At 45.5% G+C, this 24,135-nt stretch overlaps 2 protein-coding genes across 2 annotated transcripts; one reads left to right on the top strand and one right to left on the bottom strand.

Moving 5' to 3' along the window:
- Positions 1-11,477: 11,477 nt before the first annotated feature.
- On the top strand, positions 11,478-13,212 carry LOC124686692. Its single transcript, XM_047220596.1, has 2 exons — positions 11,478-12,133; positions 13,051-13,212. Exons 1-2 carry the CDS (start codon positions 11,722-11,724, stop codon positions 13,119-13,121), a joined length of 483 nt encoding a protein of 160 aa, XP_047076552.1. The 5' UTR covers positions 11,478-11,721; the 3' UTR covers positions 13,122-13,212.
- A 921-nt stretch (positions 13,213-14,133) lies between these two features.
- Positions 14,134-22,239, bottom strand: LOC124686693. The gene is made up of 2 exons (XM_047220597.1): positions 22,126-22,239; positions 14,134-14,913 (listed from the first exon to the last, which is right to left on the bottom strand). Exon 2 carries the CDS (start codon positions 14,903-14,905, stop codon positions 14,471-14,473), a length of 435 nt encoding a protein of 144 aa, XP_047076553.1. The 5' UTR covers positions 14,906-14,913; positions 22,126-22,239; the 3' UTR covers positions 14,134-14,470.
- Between the last annotated feature and the right edge of the window lie 1,896 nt (positions 22,240-24,135).

Here is a 24,135-nt window from a genome sequence, read left to right as displayed (position 1 = left end):
GCTCTTGCATCATATACTTTGCACCTATTAATTAAGAAATACATAGAGCTTGCTAAAATTTGGTTTGCATATTTGGTCTCTCTAAAGTCTAGATAATTTCTAGTACTGAGTTTTGAACAACAAGGAAGACGGTGTAGAGTCTTATAATGTTTACAATATGTCTTTTATGTGAGTTTTGCTGCACCGGTTCATCCTTGTGTTTGTTTCAAATAACCTTGCTATCCTAAACCTTGTATCGAGAGGGAATACTTCTCATGCATCCAAAATCCTTGAGCCAACCACTGTGCCATTTGTGTCCACCATACCTACCTACTACATGGTATTTCTCCGCCATTCCAAAGTAAATTGCTTGAGTGCTACCTTTAAAATTTCCATCATTCGCCTTTGCAATATATAGCTCATGGGACAAAATAGCCTTAAAAACTATTGTGGTATTGAATATGTACTTATGCACTTTATCTCTTATTAAGTTGCTTGTTGTGCGATAACCATGTTCCTGGGGACGCCATCAACTACTCTTTGTTGAATATCATGTGAGTTGCTATGCATGTCCGTCTTGTCTGAAGTAAGGGAGATTTACCACTCATTTAATGGTTAGAGCATGCATATTGTTAGAGAAGAACATTGGGCTGCTAACTAAAACCATGAATCATGGTGGAAGTTTCAGTTTTGGACATATATCCTCAATCTCATATGAGAACATTAATTGTTGCTACATGCTTATGCATTAAAGAGGAGTCCATTATCTGTTGTCTATGTTGTCCCGGTATGGATGTCTAAGTTGAGAATAATCAAAAGCGAGAAACCCAAATGCGAGTTTTCTCCTTATACCTTTGTACAGGCGGCATAGAGGTACCCCTTTGTGACACTTGGTTAAAACATGTGTATTGCGATGATAATCCTGGTAATCCAAGCTAATTAGGACAAGGTGCGGGCACTATTAGTATACTATGCATGAGGCTTGCAACTTGTAAGATATAATTTACATGATACATATGCTTTATTACTACCGTTGACAAAATTGTTTCATGTTTTCAAAACCAAAGCTCTAGCACAAATATAGCAATCGATGCTTTCCTCTTTGAAGGACCATTCTTTTACTTTTATGTTGAGTCGGTTCACCTACCTCTCTCCACCTCAAGAAGCAAACACTTGTGTGAGCTGTGCATTGATTCCTACATACTTGCATATTGCACTTGTTATATTACTTTACATTGACAATATCCATGAGATATACATGTTATAAGTTGAAAGCAACCGCTGAAACTCAATCTTCCTTTGTGTTGCTTCAATACCTTTACTTTGATTTATTGCTTTATGAGTTAACTCTTATGCAAGACTTATTGATGCTTGTCTTGAAAGTACTATTCATGAAAAGTCTTTGCTTTATGATTCAGTTGTTTACTCATGTCATTACCATTGTTTTGATCGCTGCATTCATTACATATGCTTACAATAGTATGATCAAGGTTATGATGGCATGTCACTCTAGAAATTAACTTTGTTATCGTTTACCTGCTCGGGACGAGCAGAAACTAAGCTTGGGGATGCTGATACGTCTCCGACGTATCGATAATTTCTTATGTTCCATGCCACATTATTGATGATATCTACATGTTTTATGCATACTTTATGTCATTATTATGCGTTTTCCGGAACTAACCTATTGACGAGATGCCGAAGGGCCGGTTCTGTTTTACGCTGTTTTTGGTTCCAGAAATCCTAGTAAGAAAATATTCTCGGAATCGGACGAAATCAACGCCCAACATCTTAGGATTGCATGAAGCTTCCAGAACACCCGAGAGCCGCCAGAGGAGGGCCCTGTGGGCCCCAGATGACAGGGTGGCGCGGCCCAGGCCTTGGCCGCGCCCCCCTAGTGTGTCACCGCCTCGTCGCCCCTCCGACTCCGCCTCTTCGCCTATATAAAGGTCCCTGACCTAAAAACCTCGACACGTTCGACGAAACCAGAGAAAACCTTCCAGAGCCGCCGCCATCGCGAAGCCAAGATCTGGGGGACAGGAGTCTCTGTTCCGGCACGCCGCCGGGACGGGGAAGTGCCCCCGGAAGGCTTCTCCATCGACACCACCGCCATCTCCATCAACACTGTTGTCTCCCATGAGGAGGGAGTAGTTCTCCATCGAGGCTCGGGGCTGTACCGGTAGATATGTGGTTAATCTCTCTCCTATGTGCTTCAATACAATAATCTCATGAGCTGCCTTACATGATTGAGATTCATATGATGATGCTTGTAATCTAGATGTCATTATGCTAGTCAAGTGGGTTTTACTTATGTGATCTCCGGAGACTCCTTGTCCCACGTGTGTAAAGGTGACAGTGTGTGCACCGTGTGGATCTCTTAGGCTATATTTCACTGAATACTTATTCACTGTTATGAATGGCATAGTGAAGTGCTTATTTATATCTCTTTATGATTGCAATGTGTTTTGTATCACAATTTATATGTGTGCTACTCTAGTGATGTTATTAAAGTAGTTTATTCCTCCTGCACGGTGTAATGGTGACAGTGTGTGCATCGTGTAGTACTAGGTGTAGGCTATGATTGTGATCTCTTGTAGATTATGAAGTTAACTATTGCTATGATAGTATTGATGTGATCTATTCCTCCTTTCGTAGTGTGAAGGTGACAGTGTGCATGCTATGTTAGTACTTGGTTTGGTTATGTTGATCCGTTATGCACTCTAAGGTTATTTAAATATGAACATTGAATATTGTGGAGCTTGTTAACTCCGGCATTGAGGGTTCGTGTAATCCTACACAGTTAGTGGCGTTCATCATCCAACAAGAGGGTGTAGAGTCTAGCATCTATCTATTTATTCTGTTATGTGATCAATGTTGAGAGTGTCCACTAGTGAAAGTATGATCCCTAGGCCTTGTTCCTAAATACTGCTATCGCTGCTTGTTTACTTTTTTACTGCATCTTTACTTCCTGCAATATTACTACCATCAAGCGCACGCCGACAAGCACTTTTCACGGCGCCGTTACTACTGCTCATATTCATTCATACCACTTGTATTTCACTATCTCTTCGCCGAACTAGTGCACCTATTAGGTGTGTTGGGGACACAAGAGACTTCTTGCTTTGTGGTTGCGGGGTTGCATGAGAGGGATATCTTTGACCTCTTCCTTCCTGAGTTCGATAAACCTTGGGTGATCCACTTAAGGGAAACTTGCTGCTGTTCTACAAACCTCTGCTCTTGGAGGCCCAACACTGTCTACAAGAATAGAAGCACCCGTAGACATCAGTGTTTACCTAAGCTTCGCGCTAAGATCTGCGTCCTTAACCCAAAACTCGGGGACTGGCTATGCCGGTTTTTCGAGTTTTTGCTTAAGTTTCGCGCTAAGAGCTGCGCTCTCAACCCGAAACTCGGGGACTGTGAGGATATATATGAATCCGGAAAGAGCAAAACCGGCATCTACAGAAAAGTTGCAAAAAGATTGGTGAAACTTACCACCACGTTGCTGGTGGCGTCGTGCCACGCGTTGTCGAACTCCTTCACTGCGCGCTTGAGCCGCATGAAGTGTTCCTCTGTGCACCGGGGTCCAGCGGGGTCTGGCGCCGGGAGCCGGTCCTTCCCCAGGCCGCGGGTGGATGCGGATATATCTGCATCGTTCCACTTCTGTGCGTAGGGGAGAAGGTGCCCCGGGTCGCGGCCTTCGCGCTTCAGCTCAACGATCCGGCCCAAGAGGCCGGAAGGTTTTTCCCCAACGACAGCAGCGACGGGGCTGACGTGCAGCGTCAGAGGCTGCGGGCCAGTGGCCGAGGTCCTGCCCTCCATAGCCTTTCCCCTGGAAGGCCCCGGCTTGAGGAACTTCGTGATCTTGAGGATCTCGGGAGGTGGCGTCAGCTTGGCCGCGGAGGGCTTCTGGCTTAGCGGCGGCGTTGGGTTTGCCCCAGTAGGCTCAAGGATAGGAGCTTCTGGCGGCGGTGTAGAGGAGGCCGGCGCGGAAGTATCCGGCGCGGCCTTGGAGGGGGAAGAGCTTGAGTGCTTCTTCTTCTTCTTCTTTAGGGCGAGAGGAACCAGAGGTTCCGCCCGCCCGGCAGCTTCATCGTCGGCGCCGGTGTTGCTGGCGCCGGTATCTTGGTTCTATGGAGGGGAGGTGAGATCCTCCTCCGCGCGGTGATCAGGAGGTGTAGGGGCCGCGCGCCCCGCACTTGTGGTGCCTCCCAGAGGGGAGGCAGAAAGGTCGTCGGTACCGGATGGTACCGGGCTTGACTGAGGAGGAGGAGTTGGGGTCCTTTCGGTTCCCTCGGAGGTTTCCGGCTTTGAGCCGCTGGCGCTCTTGGAGAGCTTGAGCGGAGCGCTGAACAGAAACAAGAGGAAAGATCAAAAGCAGCAAAAGAAAGGAAAAGTGTGGAAAACGAAGCAAATAGAAAAACAAAGATCTTACCTAGAAGAGACCGGCATCTGCTTGTTCTTGTAGCGCCTCTTGCCAGTTCTTTCCCCCCAAGGACTTCCGTTCGGAAGCGTTTGGCGGGAGGAGCTTGGCTGGAGCCGGCGTCAGGTGCAGGCGCCTTGTTCTTCTTGCTCTGAGGCATGAGCTTCTCCAGGAACTTGTGGCCCACCTCGGCCTGCAGGGGAGCCACGTGCTAGTGGACCTGTGGTTCGGGACCAGCTGAGGGAGCGTCTACAGAAAGAAAATAGCAACAATATATAAGAGACCGGAAGAGGAAACTACCTCAAGCATGGTGAGCTCATCGTCGGAACCGGAAGCCGCAGAAGAGAAGTTACCAGGGCGCTGAGTGGGGATGCGGCCCATCTTCAGATCGGTCCAATGGACGTAGGGGTCTGGATCAACCTTGTCCAAAGGGCGCTTCCGGCAAGGGCCTCGCCGATCTGATTCGATGCGAGGGAAGCGGTCCTTGGCCTGAAAACAAAAAGAAAAAATAGTTAGCCGCAGTATAAAAGTTACCGGCAGAACAGCCCGGGGGGCGCAATCTCTTACTTCGTTGGTTGGAGGGTTGAGGGAGCTGAGAGGCAAGAAGCCCCACTCCCAGTTATCCGGCATGTCCGTTTGGCATATTTGGTTAGCCTTGAGGACTACATCCGCTTTGCTTAAGGGGAGTCCGGTGATCTTGGTGAGATCGCCAGGGCCGTACATCTCGCTTATCTTGTGCGCCCGGCGCTTAAGGGGAAGCACCCGACGGCAGATGAAGGTGCGGACGATATCATTGGAGCAGATGTTGGTCTCCTTCATCAGCTTCTACATGAAGCGTACGACCCGGTTCGTCTCAATGTGATCCGTACCGGGGAAATAGCCCCAGTTGACCTTGGTGGGCGGCGCCGGATTGAAAGCCGGCAGGTTGATGAGATCCGCGGCGCCGTTGTTCTTCACGTAGAAGAACGTCGTCTGCCACAACCGGCAAGACTCGAGGCCATTGAACTTAAAAAAGGGGCTCCCTTGACGGGAGCCGATGATACAAGACCCGCATTGAACGGGGGGTTTGGGCTTGGGAATATCCTTGCCCTGGACCGAATTGATCCGGAGAGAGAAAAAGCGAGCAAAGGTCTCGCGAGCGGGGCGGATGCCGATGTAGCCTTCCATGAAGGCGACAAAGCAAGAGAGATAGAAAACGGCGTTGCCGGGAAGGTGGTGAGGCTGGAGTCGATAAAAATCAAGAATTTGGCGGAAGAAGTCGGAGGCAGGAAGGCCGAAGCCACGCTCAAAGTGAGCAATAAAGACAACGAGCTCACCGGGTTGAAGCACCGGTTCGATCTCGTCGCCTGGAAGCCGGCAGGAGACTCCCTCCGGTATCCTCCTAGACCGGTAAAGCCAGTCTATCTCGTGTTGTGTCACGTCGGAACCTCTCCAGGCTCCGCGTGTGATACCGGAAAGATCTTTTTCGGGGGCCCGGCTTGTGCTGCCGGCCTCTTGGTCTCTTCCGGATTCGGCTTCCATCCGGGCGAGATCTGCGGTTAGCCCGTCGGAAGTTCTGCTCCCTTGACTACTAGAGGATGAGGCGAGAAGAGATTCTTCGCTAGACATGTGGATCTGGATGACGCCGGAATCTACCCGCAAAACAGTTTTCCCAAAAACTACCCTCGCGCGAAAATCTACGAGTAAGAAGAAAAACAAAAGAAAAGAGGAAGTAAATATGCTACCAACCCAAGATCTGGAAAACGAGAGAAGGAGAGCAAACAAGCATTGGGGCTCACCTGAGGCCGCAGAAGACACAAGGGGGGAAGTTCGCCGGAGAAATGGCGAGCCCCTGGCCGTCGACGAAGGCCGGCGACGGAGAAGGGCGAAGTTCGCCGGGGGAAGCTCGAATCAGCGGCGAAGAGGGAACGCAGCAGGAACTCCGCGCGATGAAGAGCTTCAGCGCAACGAGAGCAGCGTCGCAACGTCGACGGGAGCAGCGCTCTGGCAGCGACCGGCGGCGGCGAGGAAGCTAGGAGCGAAGGGCTCGAAGTGCTCTGTAAATGGGGGCAAATGCGAAGAAGAAGATGAAGTGGAACCGCTCCGCCTTTATATAGAGAGGAAAGGAAGTGGGCCAAAAACCGTCGGGCCGCGGCGGTTCGCCCCATGGGCCGCCACGTGGCGTGCAGGTACACGCGTGAAAATTAAGAGGCCACAGGGAGGCCACACGGATCCGGAACGGCTGCGAGGATCCGGTGTGGCGTCATAAATGCTGGCGCAGAAGTCGAAGGGAAGTGACCCCTGACACTGGCGCGTCAGACACAGTGCGCATGTCACTGATAGGCACTGTACCCGAGAAATTCTCGACTTCGTCGAGGAGAGAGTTAATGACAAAGATGCCGGGGACTAAGATACCGGAGGCACCTTGAAAAGAGAGAAAGAAGTAAGTCCGGCGAAGATGCCGGAAGACCTAAGCTCACCACCGGAAAGATTAAACCGGTACCTTAAAGTATGAGAACCTGGCATGGTCCGTCGGATAGGATCCACCGGACTATACCAGCTTCGGGGACTAATGTTGGGGGGATGACCCCCCGGTATGCCAAAGGCATGCCAAAACCGGATGGTTTAGGCCATCAAGATACCGATTTAATGTTTATACCGGAGCACGAGGTTGAGAGTTTGGCTAAGTGAAGTTAAGCCGGTATCCCCAGGAGGGGTATACCGGAACCGGATAGATAAAGACACCGGGCACCGGTAAGAAGTGCACTGTAGCACGTCGGCAGGACTTGTCAAAGATTCCCTCCAGAGCTAGAAGACAAAGATGAGCTAAGCAAAGTAGCTTTAAACGAAGCCCTGACGATAAAGGAGAGGATGACGCTGAAAGAAGCCGGAGGACGTCAGCCTCCTTGATTAAAGAAGACCCCGGTATCATCTATGATTAAAGTAACTTTGTAAAGTAGTTTGTCTAGTCAAAGATGCCATTAGGGTTTCTTCCCCTGTAAGCTACCCTCTCCCCTAGATAAGGAGAGGGGGCATCCCTCTTCACGGGCAGATGCATGTACGTACGCATGTGAGTCCTTGTATCCAAAAACCTGTAACCTTGTTGTTCATGGAATAGAAAAGATCTAGAACGGGGTTCATCCTTGTGTCTCTCTTCTTCTACCTCCGGCCTTGGCCGAGTTCTTGAGGAAAGCACCCGGAAGTTCATCCTACCTGATCAAAAACCCTCCCCCGAATTCTCTAGCGTCCATTCGGCCCCAACTTAAGCCATCCTATGGCATCTGTCTGTTCACCACGACGACATCATCCCAAAGATTGACACACCAATAAATTCAAGTCGGTACTTTAGGCCAATATCACTTCTCAATAGTGTTCTGAAAATAATCACTAAGGTCTTGGTCAATAGATTGCAAAAAGTAATTCTAAAGTTCGTACACAAAAATCAGTATGGTTTTCTAAAACAAAATCAATATTGTCTTGGATGGGCTTTTGAGTATTTGTTCCAATTGTCATAAGTCAAATGAAGAAATTGTGTTGCTCAAATTAGATTTTGAAAAAGCTTTTGACAAAACTGAACACTACACAATCGCTAAGATTCTAAAAGCAAGAGAATTTGGTGAAAATAGATTTCTTGGATTCAAATGAATATTAAATCACGCACTTCTACGGTGCTTCTCAATGGTGTACCTCGAAGAAAGTTTTATTGCACAAGATGAGTGAGACAAGGAGATCCTTTGTCCCCACTTCTATTTGTTCTTGCAGCTGATTTACTTTAATAAATCTTGAATAAATCTATGAATAAAGGGATGACCTCTCCTCCCATTACCTGTCAAGCATGCCTTGATTTTCTTGTGATACAATATGCGGATGATACTTTAGGAGTGATGAAGGCAAATGATGTCCAATTGATTTAATTGAAAGCTTTGTTTTATTCTTTTGCAGAATCAACTAGACTAAAATTCAATTGCTGCAAGTCAAATATGCTTCCAATCAATATGACAGAAGACATACTGGCACATTTCACAAATACTATGAATTATTAGAAAGGAAGTTTTTATTTCACTTACCTTGGATTACCTCTAAATTTGACTAAGTTGGAACTTGAATATTTTATCCCAATGGCACAAAGAGTGAAAAAATGATTAGCTGGAATTGCAAACTTCTTTGAATATGGGGGCAAACTTCTTACGGTAAAGTCAGTGCTTGCATCATTACCAATTTTTTCATGTGATGCCTCAATGTACATGTAACTATGAAAAATCGGATAATAAAATACATGAGACACTTTTTATGGAGGAAGAAAATTGCCGATGTACAATTGAAGGGCTCTGCACAGGGGTTACATGGACACACGTTTGTAGGCCAAAAAAAAAAAACATGGTGGTCTGAGTGTTATGAATCCCACCGTGCAGAATAATGCTCTTCTTATGAATAATTTGCATAAATTTTATAACGAGCATGATATTCCTTGGATAAAACTAATATTGAACACATATTATGAAAATGGAAATCTACCAGGAAGTCAGGTTGGTGGATCCTTTTGGCGGAGAACACACTTAAATCCTTTGGACACATATAAGGGAATGGAAAACATGCATTTTTGGCGATGGAAAATCTGCTTTCTTGTGGAGAAACATGTGATAAGACATGTGCCTTTCCTAGATATTGCCTCACCTTATCACCAATGCTAAAAACGCTAGCTGACATCAGAATTTATGAGGCAATGCACACTGAATTCCCATAAGATATGTTCCATTTACCTTTGTTACAACAAACATACGAGGAATTCATGCAGCTAGAAGAGGCTCTCTTTGAAGTAACAAAAAAAAAGGAAATGAATCCTTTCTCAAAAAGCATACAAAGCTATGATAGGAATCAACCTTCTCTAACGCATTTTACCTGGATATGGGAATCACCTTGTCAATCCAAACACAAAATATTCTTCTGGTTGTTAATGGTTGTTAATGATCTCCACCTGCAATCATATAATTGTGTTGTTCTCCAATGCTCATATGAGGAAACTTTGATGCACTAATTCCGGACGTGTCCCTTTTTTGAATAGTGCCCGAACATCATTTTTCCTCAAAGGACGAGAGATCTTTCACTACAAAGCATTTTAAGATGCCATGAATAAATTGAAGATACCTTTATGGAAATCATAATTCTCGTAGCTTGGGCCTATGGATGGTAAGAAACAATAAAATTTTCAAGGATCAAAGACCAACATTTTAGAGTTGGAAAGCTATTTATTATCAAGAGCTGAAGCTTCCAAGCCATAGAATCAGCAAAAAAAAATGTGCTCAACAGTTCAAGATTGGCTGGCAGACCAAAATTAGTTTTATTTTTTTACTCTTTGCGGAGATACCAAACTTTATAAATATCATGTACATATTGAAACTATATATAATAAGTTGCAGTGGGAGCCTTTCCCACTGATTACCCTAAAAAAATCTCATCACAGTTCAGACTATGGAAACGCGTTAGTCCTATCGTTAGGAAATGACTCAGGGCCGTGGTGACCGACTTGGAGTGGTGGCAAAACATCATTGAAAGCTTAAATGTTGATTATCTAGTTGTATTTGTAGTCAAACTTTGTAATCTCCTGATGATATATACTATGAGAGCATCAAGTTGCTCGGTCTTTTCACAATTGCTTGTTATATATTAGGAATACCGTGTACACTATTTGAAGATAACAATAAGGTTAGGTTTCCTCCATCTTCGTCATGCGTTTTTGTAGAGGTTTATATTTCCCCATCTATGGCTTTCTGCTCAAATGTTCAGTCAAGTAATTCTTTAGTTGTTATTCGGTGACTTTATGAATCTCAATATTTCGCATATTTAGACTTGATCTCAAGTTGTTTGAGCATGTAGATGTACAACTAGTCGTTGGTTTCTAAAAGAAAAGAGAAAAACATCCTCAATTTTTTCAGTTGTGCCCACTATTCAAAAAATCGGTCGAGATACCGATTTATCGTGAATCGGATGGTAACCGATAAGATTTAAGCATATCAGCTAATTTATCGCAGCACCGATATATCGGTCGATTTTCTTTCTGAGAGCCGATATTTCGTCCGATTTTCACTCTGGTGACCGATATTTTGGCCGGTTGTTAGTGAAATTTCGCTGAAACAGTTGATATTTTCGTCCTACGGTCTTGTAGAATTGTGCATTAGCTTTTTCCATTTTTATTGATTCAATGCAAAGAATCAAGGTAATTCTTCTACTCAATACTCCAATATTATTTTTACATATCATATTATAGAAATTTTAGTGCTGAAAATTAGGATTTATAAAAAAATAAGTCGATAAATAGGCGACCGATAAAATTGATTATTCGGCCGATAAGTGATTAATCTCCGTTTTGAGGCTGACCGATAAATTAAAATTAACAATTTTTTGAACATTGGTTGTGCCGAAGCCGAGCGATTAGTGGACCTTCTGCTGTTTCTTTTCCCTCTGCCAAAGCACAATTTTTCAAAGAAATAACCCAAAGCCCAGCCCGTGTCTTCCTTCAATTTCAGCGAGTGTTGTTGAGAAGCTCCGATTCAAAGTTCTTGATCCCAAACATGAGCGAGAACGGCGGCGGGACGGCCCGCCGGCGGCGGCGAGGTTCAGCGACGGTGGCCGCGCGCACCGGCGTCGCGCCGAACAGCGGCGACATCCTCTGGGAGATCTTCCTCCGCCTCCCGCCGCAGCCCTCCTCCCTCCCGCGCGTCTCCCTCGTCTGCAAGCGGTGGCGTCGCCTTGCCGCCGACCCCGAATTCCTCATCCGCTTCCGCGCCCACCACCGGAAGGCGCCCCTCCTCGGCCTCTTCAAGGATTACGGGGGATGGGTCTCCTTTACCCCCGTCCTCGGCGCTCCGGACCGCATACCTCGCCGGCGCTTCTCCATGCGGATCGACTACGGCGGCGGCGCCGAGACCCACCCCTTCCACGGCACCCTTCTCGGGTGTCGACACGGGCGCGTCCTCGCCGTCGACCCCAGGCGGCGCGAGGTCCTCGTGTGCGACCCAATCACCGGCGACCAGCGACGCGTCGCCCTTCCGCCGGAGTTTGGAACTTGTGGCGGTGCACACGGGGCAGTGCTCTGCGCTGACGGCGACGAGGGACACGTGCACGGGGGCTGCCACTCCAGCCCCTTCAAGGTGGTGTTGGTGCAGATTTCCTTCGGACCGGGGCATCCCCCACCCTTCGCCCGTGTCTACTCGTCGGAGACCGGCGTGTGGAGCGACCTCATCTTGGCGGCGGAAGGATGCAGAGGTTACGTCGATTCCTCTCGCCCTTCCACTCTCGTTGGCAATTCCCTTTACTGGTGGCTTCATGGCTCGTATTCCTGTAACATGGAAATTCTTGAGTTCGATATCGGTAGGCAGAGCCTAGCTGTAATCAACAGCCTTCCTGTGGGGGATACTGTGAAATCGAAAGGGTGCATCCAGATCATCCAGCCGGAGGATGGCCGTGTTGGCTTCGCCATGCTGTCCTACCCCAGTCTCGAAATGTGGGACTTGAAGGACGATTGTGGTGGTGGTGTTGCCGCATGGGTTCCCCGGAAGACCATGAATCTTGACCTGGTGCCGAATATGAGGGCCACGGAAACTTCTATAGTGGGGTATGCTGAAGAAGATGATGCGATTCTTATAAAGTTCAATGACAATGTCTTCATAGTTCAACTTGAGTCAATGCAGCCAAGGAAACTTTTTGATTGCATTGTGAGACACCAATATCACCCTTTGACAAGCTTCTACTCTTCAGGTAATACCTCATCTTTGCGTTGTTGCAGGTGTCACACATAGCTGTTGTGGTAACTTTATTGTGCTCTGAATTTTCACTAACAACTTAAGCTCGGCAATCATTTATTCTGTATTATTTAGGTTGTTATTTGGATTTGTGGCAGTCTTTAGATAGAGCAATCTGTTTGTACTCGCTTACACTTTCTATCTATAATATAAATTTGAAATTTAGTAAATTTATCCAAGACAAGTGAAATTAGAGCCACCTCTCCTTCATGGTAAATCTTACCTTAAATGAGCACATAATTTGCTCTAGGGTAGACATCATTGCTTCAGTTTGCACAGCTTTTGTTACCTTTTTTTTCAATCTTTCATTTGTGTGCAGCAAGTCTTGCTGCTTTCTTAGAAGGGAAGGATACTGATTGATTTGTGTGAAGCTAGATTTTACTGACTATATGATTCTGACCTGCTGATCAATCGAGGATTTGAGTTGGAGTGACATTACTGCATTCTTGCCTTCTTGGGCAACTTTAATCCAGATGATGCACTGTGTTGCATAAAGCCTGGTTTAGATCCTTTGTTCAGTTTCTGAAGCCTGATATCAATAATACCATCAGGCATCGTTGGAACTATTTAGCTCATTAGATATCTGCACAATCTTGAATCTGAGATAATTACTGAAGGTATATCATGAGAGTATGAGACTTGAAGTAAATGGTTTATGGTGCCAATGTTGTGTGGAGATATGTCATCCTGGTTTGGTTGATCGAATATCCAGGGGTTTGGTTATTCATTCCTGCTGCTAGAAATAGAATGCATGTTTCAATGTCATTTGACTAGTTTCACCTCTAATATATTATGAATGTTTTACTTCTATACCAACGATTGGGGCTGATGCTAATTTACTTTTGCTTTGATCTGTATTCGTATCGCAAACAGGCGAGTTTGGTCGCTGCAAAGGTATTGCTAGCATGCCGAGCGTGGTTCCAGCGATCGAGCCACCAAAGTAGCAGGCTTCGACGACGCCTGCAGGAAAGAAGGCTAGAACAGCAAGATATGCCAGCCGGCGGAGCCTGTGTCTCAGGATAACGTCAACACGTCTAGGAGAAGCTGTAGATACACCATCGTATTATGTGCTCGGAACACCCCGCTCATGCTGTTCTGAAATGATATCATCATGATGGTTTGCCTGATCGAATACATGTCCAATTGTCGAATTATTGAATTGTTAGTCCAACTTTTCTTGGTTATCCAGATTCCAAGCATGGTAGCATCAGGTGTGGTTCGAAGGAATTGCCTTGTTAGATATCTGCACAATCTTGAGTTGAGTTACTAGTCGTATGTTATGAGATTTCAAGTGAATGGCATGTGTCAAACTCAACTTTTTTTAGATGGTGTCAAACTTCTGTTGTATTGATTAGGCGGCGTAGAGACAGAAAGAGGCGTAGTAGAGACAGAAAGGAGAGAGAACGCAACTGATGATTCGTGGTTACGCGTTAGCAGTCAGGCTCTTAATAAGAGTCAGGTTAAGAGTCAATCTTATGTCTTTTTACATGTTTATTATCTAATGTTAAATCTCCGAGCAGAGACGGTCCAAAGACAAATCCCATTGTATGATTTTTTTTTATCAACTACGATCTAGCTTTCGAATTTGTCTTTAATTTTCCGTCTGTGATCCAAGACATATTCTATACACCTTCAGCTCCTTTAACCAGCACGACTTGGTGTTAAGGCTTCAAAGTGTAGAAAACAGAAATTATCAAAGAAATCACCGTTAAAATAATGTTTGTTCTGAGCATCAGGAGGACAATCAGTTAACATTTAGTTTTGATTACCAGAAAATTTCAACTAAATATCAGATTACAACAAACATTGTGCATAATAAGAAACCCGTTACCTTTACTGGATCAACTGATCGTAAGATACCCAACGCAGATATGAGGTCACCCCAACTAAGTCAACTGAGAAATGAGTAATCATCTGCATATATGTGTTGCCATTTTCCAACTGTAGAACATAAGATTAAACAAGTGGCATCATGTATGATCAAAAAAATCCATTTGAATAGCATTGACTTATTAATTTACAAGAACAATGTTATTCAGCACGTATAGAAGTAAGTGCATCATTCATGAATCCCTTAGTACATATATCCTGGACAGAACTTGAGGCAAGCTTCACATGGGCTTTGCCATCCTATTTCATTCCAAAGTATCACTCTTTCATCCTGAATACTCCACATAGCTACCCTCATATAGAGCTAGCTTCCATAAATCCCGATATTAAAGCTTTTTTTTTTCACTACAATTGCTCCGACTAGAAAGGAGTAACAACTAACAATACCAGTTGCAGAAATACCCTACGAAAAACTTCGCTGTGGCTTCAGCTGTGGAGGCTCCATAAGGCCTTCCAAGACAACAAGCTGATCCAGGAGTGCAAACTTTTCATCCTCGAGAGTCTTGGCTTCCTCCTCTGCCATGCCTAACTGTTCGTCCAGCGCGTAGTTCTCTTCCTCCAGGAGCAGGTACTTCTTCCGCAATGCCCGATATTCATCGGCAGGGCCAGAATCTGGCTGTGAATCTCTATCAGACTGCGGCGTGGGAGGGCGCGCCTCGATCTTGAAGCTTCTTTTAGGTGGCTTCGGTATATTGGGCGACGGTAGTGGAACCTCCCTCCGCAGCAGCTCAACTTCCGTTTTGATCTGGCCTGAAGGCAAAGATCGATAGTCAGCCTTCCTCTTCTGTGACTTTGGGGCAGAGAAGTCCTCTCGTTCCATGCCTCTAGGGTACTGCATTCTGTCACCTGACAAACACAGCTCAAGTTAAGTTAACCACTCAACTAATAAAGAAGTAATATAAACTGTGAACACTGGAGCAGGCGAATCAATGGAATTGATTGGAATCCAGCACTAAGTGAACCAAGCTACTCCATGCATCTCTCAAACAAGTCTGCTTCTATGTACATTATTATCTTCAAACATATGGGTCGAGAAACGACCGGCTGAAGCGAAACCACGATATCACTGCGGTTCGAGAGGAGCAGGGGCTTTGTTATTTCACCCTGCTGGAATTTGAGGGCATTTGGCCTTTGGCCCATGGCCCATTATCAAATTCTGAAACTCACATGGCCCATTCCAATATTCAGTGGCAGCACTAGTGGGAGCTAAAGTTTAGTCCCACATTGCTAGTTGGGAGAGAGTTGGAGTGGTATATAAGGTGGGCTGTTGTAGTCCTAGTAAGTGAGTGAGAAGAGAGAGAGCCCTCGCGCACTCCTCCTCCTCCGCCGCCCGCCTCGCCACGCCTCGCCTCGTCACGACACGTCACGACGCGCCGCGGGTTGCGGGAATCTCGCCGAGCCGAGCTTATCTTTTTGCTGTTTGGGAAATTAATTGTGTAATCAATTCTGAGTCATTAACGGACGTGTTACTCAGCCGTTTTGCCTTCCGGATTTTCTGGATCGTGGCTGTGCCGACTCGGACGTGGGCTGCGCCTCACGACCTTCCCGAACCGCACTATATAAGCGCGAACGAGAACCCTAGCCTGAACGTGCCACATATGCGACTACCTGTTTCCAGTTCATTGCGCCGCCGCCTTCGTCTTCCTCATCCCGTCCGTCGGCGTGCACCGACTGCCGGGACGATGAGGCCTCCGGAACCCTGCCTCTCGTGAACCTGTACGGGTGAGGGGCAATCAGGTTTTTGGGGAGCGCTCCGGCGCGACTACTGGCAGCACGACGTCGTCTTCGGACGACGAGTTTCTCCACACCGACAACTTCTTCCCGGACCTCAGCGACTTCTTCGACAACCTCAACATGGGCGACAACGACGGCTGCTGTGAAGTATGTGATCTTGTCGTTTCTCTTTCAGTTCGTTAGAGCTTCTTGTTCTAGTTTACGTGGTAGATGCGATCGGTTTGTCTTGCTTAGATGTGATCTGTTCATCTACCTTACTAGTCTGCACGATTAGTTTACTTATTGTTTTCATAGTCATGATTTATCAATTACTCTTACGGATTATTTCATATGGATATTTGCTTATATATTCAACAATCCAAAAACCTGATTATAGGCAAATCTATTCAAGCAGCATTGCTGCCGCTACTCGACCTCCCTCCTTTGATGGTATGCATTACAAGAGGTGGCGCACAAAGGCAGTCCTATGGTTTACAAACCTAGGCTGTTTTAGCGCCACGGATGCTAGACACCGAGGGGCCTCTCTCGCAGAGGAGCGAGGGAAAGTTTGAGAAGGTCGACGCCATGTTTAAGGCAGCCTTGTTCAGCATTCTTGGGGACAACATTGTTGACCCGTACATGGCTTTCGACCATGGTAAAGATGCGTGGGATGCGCTCGAGGCCAAGTTTGGGGTCTCGGACGCGGCACCGAGCCGTATGTCATGGAGCAATACTATGACTACGGGATGACCGATGAGCGCTCCGTGGTTGAGCGGGCTCATGAGATTCGATCCCTTGCCAAAGAACTCGAGCAGTTTAAGTGTACCTTACGGACAAATTTGTGGCCGGTGGCATTATTGCCAAGCTTCCTCCTTCATGGAGGAACTTTGCTACTTCTCTGAAACATAAGAGACAAGAGTTTTCCGTTTCGGATCTCATTGGCTCGCTTCATGTGGAAGAGAAGGCGAGAGCAAAGGATACACGTGCTCGTAGTTTTGAGGGAGGTTCCAGTGCCAATGTGGTACAGAAGAAGAACTTCCAATCTCACAAGTCTAAGAATAAGAACAATGGAAAAGGCAAGTTTGACGAGAAAAACAAAGCCTCGAACTCAACCAACTTCAAGAGGAAGACTCCTTATAAGAAGAAAGGGAATTGCCATGTTTGTGGCGCTCCCGGACATTGGGCTCTCGATTGCCCGGAACGTCATGATCGGCGTGGGAACGGCGGCAAGTCCGCAAATGTTGTTATTGGTGTTGATACCGAGATGAAGGACGTTGGGTACGGTATTTCCCCTCTTGTCCTTTCGGCATGTAATTCTCCCGATTGGTGGATAGACACCGGAGCCAATACACATGTATGTTACGATGTCTCTATGTTTTCTTCTTATCGGGTTGCAAGGACTTCCTCCGTGCTTCGATGGGAAACGGCTCACGTGCTTCGTTCGTGGTGTTGGTACGGTGGATCCGAAGTTTACTTCGGAAAGACCATCCGAGTGAAGAATGTGCAGCACGTTCCCTCCATTAATAAGAATCTCGTTAGCGGATCGCTTTTATGTCGAGATGGTTTTAAGTTGGTCTTTGAGTCCAATAAAGTTGTAATTTCCAAGTGTGGACAATTTGTTGGAAAGGGTTATGTGTGCGGAGGCTTGTTCCGCCTATCTTTGTCAGACTTATGTACTCAAATTATTAATCATGTTTGCAATGATAGTGAGTCCGATATTTGGCATTCACGACTTTGTCATATTAATTTTGGGTGCATGACGCGGTTAGCGAATATGAATATAATTCCGAAATTTGCTATTGTCAAGAAAACCAAGTGCCAAGTGTGTGTGCAAGCTAAGCAACCACGTAAGTCTCATAAGACTGCGGAGGCAAGAGACTTGGCACCGCTGGAGCTTATACATTCGGATCTTTGTGAAATGAATGGAGAATTGACAAAAGGAGGGAAACGATACTTCATGATTTTAATTGATGACTCTAATCGATATTGTTATGTGTACCTCCTGAAATCTAAAGATGAAGCTCTTAATTACTTCAAAATCTTTAAAGTTGAAGCAGAAAACCAACTTGATCGAAAGATCAAGCGGCTAAGATCACGATCGTGGTGGAGAGTATTTTTCCAACGAGTTTGATTCCTTTTGTGAGGAACATGGTATTATCCATGAGAGGACGCCTCCCTACTCACCTCGGTCAAATGGGGTGGCCGAAAGAAAGAAGCCGGTACTCTAACCGATTTGGTTAACGCCATGTTAGATACATCGGGTCTATCCAAGGCATGGTGGGGGAGGCGATATTGACTGCATGTCATGTCCTAAACCGTGTCCCCACAAAGAACAAAACCCTTACCCCGTTTGAGGAATGGGAAAGGAAAAGGTTGAAACTCTCTTACCTACGAACTTGGGGTTGTATGGCGAAAGTAAATGTGCCAATACCCAAGAAGCGCAAGCTTGGACCAAAAACCGTGGATTGTGTTCTTACGGGATATGCTTTTCATAGCATTGGCTATAGATTTTTGATAGTAAAATCCGAGGTACCCGACATGCATGTTGGTACAATTATGGAGTCGAATGATGCGACTTTCTTTGAGGATATTTTTCCTATGAAGGAAACGTCTAGCTCATCAATTCAGGAGATGCCCAGTTCATCTACTCGGGAATTATTTCCTGAACCTACCATGGCTATAGAACACTTTGATAATCCTGTGGAGGATGACAATGAAGCTCCCAAAAGGAGCAAGAGACGAAGAGGACTGCAAAGTCTTTTGGACATGATTTCATTGTGTACCTCGTGGATGATACTCCCACTTCTATTTCGAAGCCTATGCATCTCGGGATGCCGACTACTCGGAAGGAAGGCGTCTCAGTAGCGAGATGGATTCCATCTTAGCTAATGGAACTTGGGAGGTTACTGATCGTCCTTATGGGTGCAAACCCGTAGGATGCAAGTGGGTGTTCAAGAAAAAGCTTAGGCTCGATGGTACTATTGAAAAGTACAAGGCACGTCTTGTGGCCAAGGGTTATACCCGCAGAAAGAAGGTGAAGATTTCTTTGATACATACTCACTTGTTGCCAGATTGACCACCATTCGAGTGCTACTATCCTTGGCTGCCTCACATGGTCTTCTCGTTCATCAAATGGATGTTAAGACTGCTTTCCTAAATGGAGAGCTTGAAGAGGAAATTTATATGGAGCGGCTGATGGATTTGTAGTAGATGGTCAAGAAGGAAAGGTGTGTAAGTTGTTGAAGTCTTTGTATGGGCTTAAGCAAGCGCCTAAGCGATGGCATGAGAAGTTTGAAAGAACTTTAACCGTCGAAGGCTTTGTTGTAAACGAGGCTGATAAGTGTGTATACTATCGCCATGGTGGGGGCGAGGAGTTATTCTCTGTCTCTATGTCGATGACATATTGATATTTGGGACCGGCCTTACCGTAATTAAGGAGGTCAAGGAGTTCCTATCTCGTTGTTTTGAGATGAAGGACTTGGGAGTAGGCTGATGTGATCTTAAACATCAAGTTGCTTAAGGATGACGATGGTGGGATTACATTGCTTCGGTCCCACTATGTGGAAAAGATCTCGAGTCGCTTCGGGTATAGCGGCGTAAATCTTCTCCAACGCCTTATGATCCTAGTGTGATTATTCGTAAGAATAAAAGAATTGCTAGAGATCAATTGCGATATTCGCGAGATCATTGGCTCGCTTATGTATTTAGCCGACGCCACAAGGCACGACATCTCCTTTGTCGTAAGTAAACTCAGTCGTTTTGTGTCTAGACCTGGAGATGTTCATTGGCATGCTCTTGAGAGAGTTTTGCGCTATTTAAAAGGCACTGCGAGCTATGGCATTCATTATACTGGGTATCCAAGGGTACTTGAGGGTTATAGTGATGCAAATTGGATATCCGATGCTTGATGAGACTAAGGCCACAAGTGGTTATTTGTTTACACTTGGAGGTGGCGCTGTTTCCTGGAAGTCTTGCAAGCGGACCATCATTACGAGGTCAACTATGGAAGCGGAACTCACGGCATTAGACACGACCACATTGTTGAAGCGAGTGGCTTCGTGAGCTCTTGATGGACTTACCTGTGGTTGAGAAACCAATACCCGCTATTCCTATGAATCGTGATAATCAAGCTGTGATCGTCAAAGTAAACAGTTCTAAGGATAATATGAAGTCATCAAGGCATGTGAAGAGGAGGCCGAAAACCGTCGGGAAAATGAGAAACTCCGGAGTTATAGCGTTGGATTATATCCATACGTCTAGAAACTTAGCGAGACCCCTTCACAAAGGGACTATCACGAAATGTGATAGAAAATGCATCGAGGAGATGGGCATGAGACCCACACTATGAGTTGTCCACGGTGGTAACCCACTCTATGTGATCGGAGATCCCGTGAATTAGAAGCGGGAGACAAGTTTGTTGGTCGACTGAGAGGAGAGTATATATCCCTATAGCAATTTTACCACTCCGTAAGATGCAATACTCTCCTAATTCGCATGGCGAGGTTGATAATTATCTTAATGTGTTCTAAGTGGCTTATTTTAGCAGAGATGTTGTCCTGCGAACATCTTTTGAAGAACACACCTATATGAGTCCGATTGCTAAACGTCGCAATCTATGAGAGTTGGGTGCTCTCTAGTAAACTCATGAAAGGCCACGGAGTATGACGTATAAGCTCCAAACCGCGAGGAAGCCTCGCGGCGGCCTAGTATCGGTCTAGGCTTTGTATGAAGCTAGTGCGCGAAAAACTTGTAGTTCAAGGCATAGTCCACTATCCAAGTTGCAATCTAGTGTAATATGAAGCTTTAAGTGGAAGTTCAACTTAACGGTCTCACGACATACCGGTATATAAAACAATGTTCGGAAACTTACCGATGAAATGTGCCAATGAGAGTTTGTGGGGATTGCTTGGAATTTGAGGGCATTTGGCCTTTGGCCCATGGCCCATTATCAAATTCCGAAACTCACATGGCCCATTCCAATATTCGGTGGCAGCACTAGTGGGAGCTAAAGTTTAGTCCCACATTGCTAGTTGGGAGAGAGTTGGAGTGGTATATAAGGTGGGGCTGTTGTAGTCCTAGTAAGTGAGTGAGAAGAGAGAGAGCCCTCGCGCACTCCTCCTCCTCCGCCGCCCGCCTCGCCACGCCTCGCCTCGTCACGACACGTCACGACGCGCCGCGGGTTGCGGGAATCTCGCCGAGCCGAGCTTATCTTTTTGCTGTTTGGGAAATTAATTGTGTAATCAATTTCGAGTCATTAACGGACGTGTTACTCGGCCGTTTTGCCTTCCGGATTTTCTGGATCGTGGGCTGTGCCGACTCGGACGTGGGCTGCGCCTCACGACCTTCCCGAACCGCACTATATAAGCGCGAACGAGAACCCTAGCCTCGAACGTGCCACATATGCGACTACTGTTTCCGGTTCATTGCGCCGCCGCCTTCGTCTTCCTCATCCCGTCCGTCGGCGTGCACCGACTGCCGGGACGGTAGGCCTCCGGAACCCCGCCTCTCGTGAACTCGTACGGGTGAGGGGCAATCAGGTTTTGGGGAGCGCTCCGGCGCGACTATCGGCGAGCACGACGTCGTCTTCGGACGACGAGTTTCTCCACACCGACAACTTCTTCCCGGACCTCGGCGACTTCTTCGACAACCTCAACATGGGCGACAACGACGCTTGCTGTGAAGTATGTGATCTTGTCGTTTCTCTTTCGGTTTCTGTTAGAGCTTCTTGTTCTAGTTTCTGTGGTAGATGCGATCGGTTTGTCTTGCTTAGATGTGATCTGTTCATCTACCTTACTAGTCTGCACGATTAGTTTACTTATTGTTTTCATAGTCATGATTTATCAATTACTCTTACGGATTATTTCATATGGATATTTGCTTATATATTCAACACACCCTTTGCTATTGCTCAACAGGAGGCTAATATGGGAAGTTGGGACGCGGCAGCAGCAAGCGCAAACATGGTACAGGATAACCCGTATCAAATCAGTTCGTCTCCCTGAAATTTTCACCACCGAATTCATGGTTCCAGTATATCTGCACAACAACAAAATCATACGAATTCGCAACAAGAGCGACATGCAAACCGATCAGACCTAGACGCTAAGGGTCTCGGGACAACGTCGAGCGTCGTCGACAACCCTAGCGGCGCGGGAACGAGATCTCTATATTCTATACTGCATCCATCTACACTAGAATACGAAGATGGAAACGGCTGGAATCAACTGAAGACGGAAGGCATAGGAATCCAGAAAGCAACAGTTCACCACGAACCCCCCGCCGATGTGAATTAGTCACCCGCGTAGATCCGGAACGAGATGGGGGAGAAGGAGAAGGGTGCTTTACCCTGTTGCCGGTGGTCGTCCTCTTAGGGCCACGGCAGTCGGGGACTCGGGGCCGGACGTCCTAGGGCTCGCTGCTCGCTGCCGCGCCGGCGTCAACTTCTCCGGTCTGGCGTCTCGCCGGAGGAGGTAGGGAGGAACCGACGAGGAAGAGTTTTTCTTTTTTGAGAATTGCCGAGGAGGAAGAGTTGGTTTGAGTTTTTTTTTCTTTGAGAGAGAAGCGAGAAGAAGGAGAGGGCTTGTTGGGCCCGTTTACTGCGGCCCGGTCCATTGAGTGGGCTTCGTTACTGTAGCCTCGCTGCTATGGGCTAAGCCTTGCTGCTGTCGCTCGGCCCCATTCTTCTACTATGGGATTCCTTCTTCTATCCATTCAACGGTTCCCCTCAAAAAAAAAAAAATCCATTCAACGGTCATCTTCCAAGAAAAACAAGAGATAAACATCCATTTTTCGTAGGAATTAATTGGCTCGTGCCAGTATTTTTTTTAGAAAATATAGTAATTAATATTTCATTATTAGAAGGAAACATGCCAAAAAAAATTAGTTGAAATCTCGCAAGTATCAAAATGATTACTCGTGCTTCGTTTAGATTGTCAATATATATTGTGGGTTGGTGAAAAATAAATTTTCCAAAAACAGAGACAACAGTATATTTTTTAGTAGGTATTAATTGGCTTATAGGCGTAAAGATTCTCAGGAAATCTAGTAAAATCTTGAATTATTAGAAGGGAGCACGCCAAGAATCCAAGTTATAATCAGGCAACTCATAATTTTTGTGCTACTAGTGAGATTTGCCAGCAGGTAATAAAATGATTACTGGGTTTTTTCTTAGGATAATTATTGCCAAGATATTCTCTGGGTTGGTAAACAATAAATTTTCCAAAAAAAAACAAGAGGCAATAGTCTATTTTGGTAGGAATTAATTGGTCATGCCAGTAAAGATTTTCAAGAAATCTAGTAATTAATCTTCCATTATTAGATGGAAACACGCCAAGAATCCAAGTTGGAATGGTCAGGAAACTCATAATTGCTTTCCATACTAGTGAGATTTGCCAGCAATTAACAAAATAATTACTTGAGTTTTTTTCTTAGTGTAATGAGTACCAAGATTTTTTATGGGTTGGTAAAAAATAAATTTTCCAAGAGATAATAGTCTATTTTTCGTACGAATTAATTGGCTCATGCTAGTAAAGATTCTCAAGAAATCTAGTACTTAATATTTCATTATTAGAAGGAACACGCCAAGAATCCAAGTTGGAATGGCCAAGGCAACGCATGAGATTTGCCAGCAAGTAAAAAAAAATGATTTCTGAAGTTTTTATTTTGAGAATAATTTCCAAGATTTTTTGTGGGTTGGTAAAAATAAAAGATTGTGAAATCAATTCAAAAGTGACGTTGTGCTAGACGACCAAATAATTGTGGTTTAGAAAAATGTTTTCACTTTTGGGATGTGCCTATACAACGCAGTGACATACTAAGAATTATAGATATATTAACTACCTTTTGCATTCTAAGATGCATTTTCTGCAAATCGTAGTTTAAGAACTTGGCTAGGCATGGGTAAGCCCAGCCCGAACCCAAAAGCATAATGGTTGAGTGAGTCTCCGGCTCTAATTTTCTACCGGGATATCATGAAAATGAATGAATAAATAAACAAATATGAAAATGGCATTGTTTACATGTTTTACGCCTGGTGAGACCGATCCAGGCTAGGAATTTTCAAATCGAACTTATTGAACCCAAACCCAAAAAAGTTGAGCCAAGGAAATGTCCATGTCTAACCAGGACGGGATACTTCTTTCTTCGTGTATGTTGTTTTGTATGCCTCGCAACCCACATATTTTTTCCACTTCTAGTTTTCGCTTATAATCATAAATCCTTTTTCTACATGAAACTTCTATAAAATATATTATGAATATATAAATTTTGTAGTTATTGTATAAAACTAGACATACGTCATCGGTGGAAATTAGCCAGGGACAATTATACCTCTTTAAACCCCTCATCATTTCTATT

This window comes from Lolium rigidum, chromosome 2, assembly GCF_022539505.1.
Source record: "Lolium rigidum isolate FL_2022 chromosome 2, APGP_CSIRO_Lrig_0.1, whole genome shotgun sequence".
Classification (NCBI taxonomy): Eukaryota; Viridiplantae; Streptophyta; class Magnoliopsida; order Poales; family Poaceae; genus Lolium; species Lolium rigidum.
Note: the sequence above shows the minus strand (reverse complement) of the source record. Positions and strands in the feature narration are given on the sequence as shown.

Coding starts and splice junctions, on each gene's coding strand:
- LOC124686692 (XM_047220596.1), top strand. CDS start 11,722: ATGGAAATTCTTGAGTTCGATATCGGTAGGCAGAGCCTAGCTGTAATC. Junction 12,134..13,050: donor GACAAGCTTCTACTCTTCAG/GTAATACCTCAT, acceptor TATCGCAAACAG/GCGAGTTTGGTCGCTGCAAA.
- LOC124686693 (XM_047220597.1), bottom strand. CDS start 14,905: ATGCAGTACCCTAGAGGCATGGAACGAGAGGACTTCTCTGCCCCAAAG.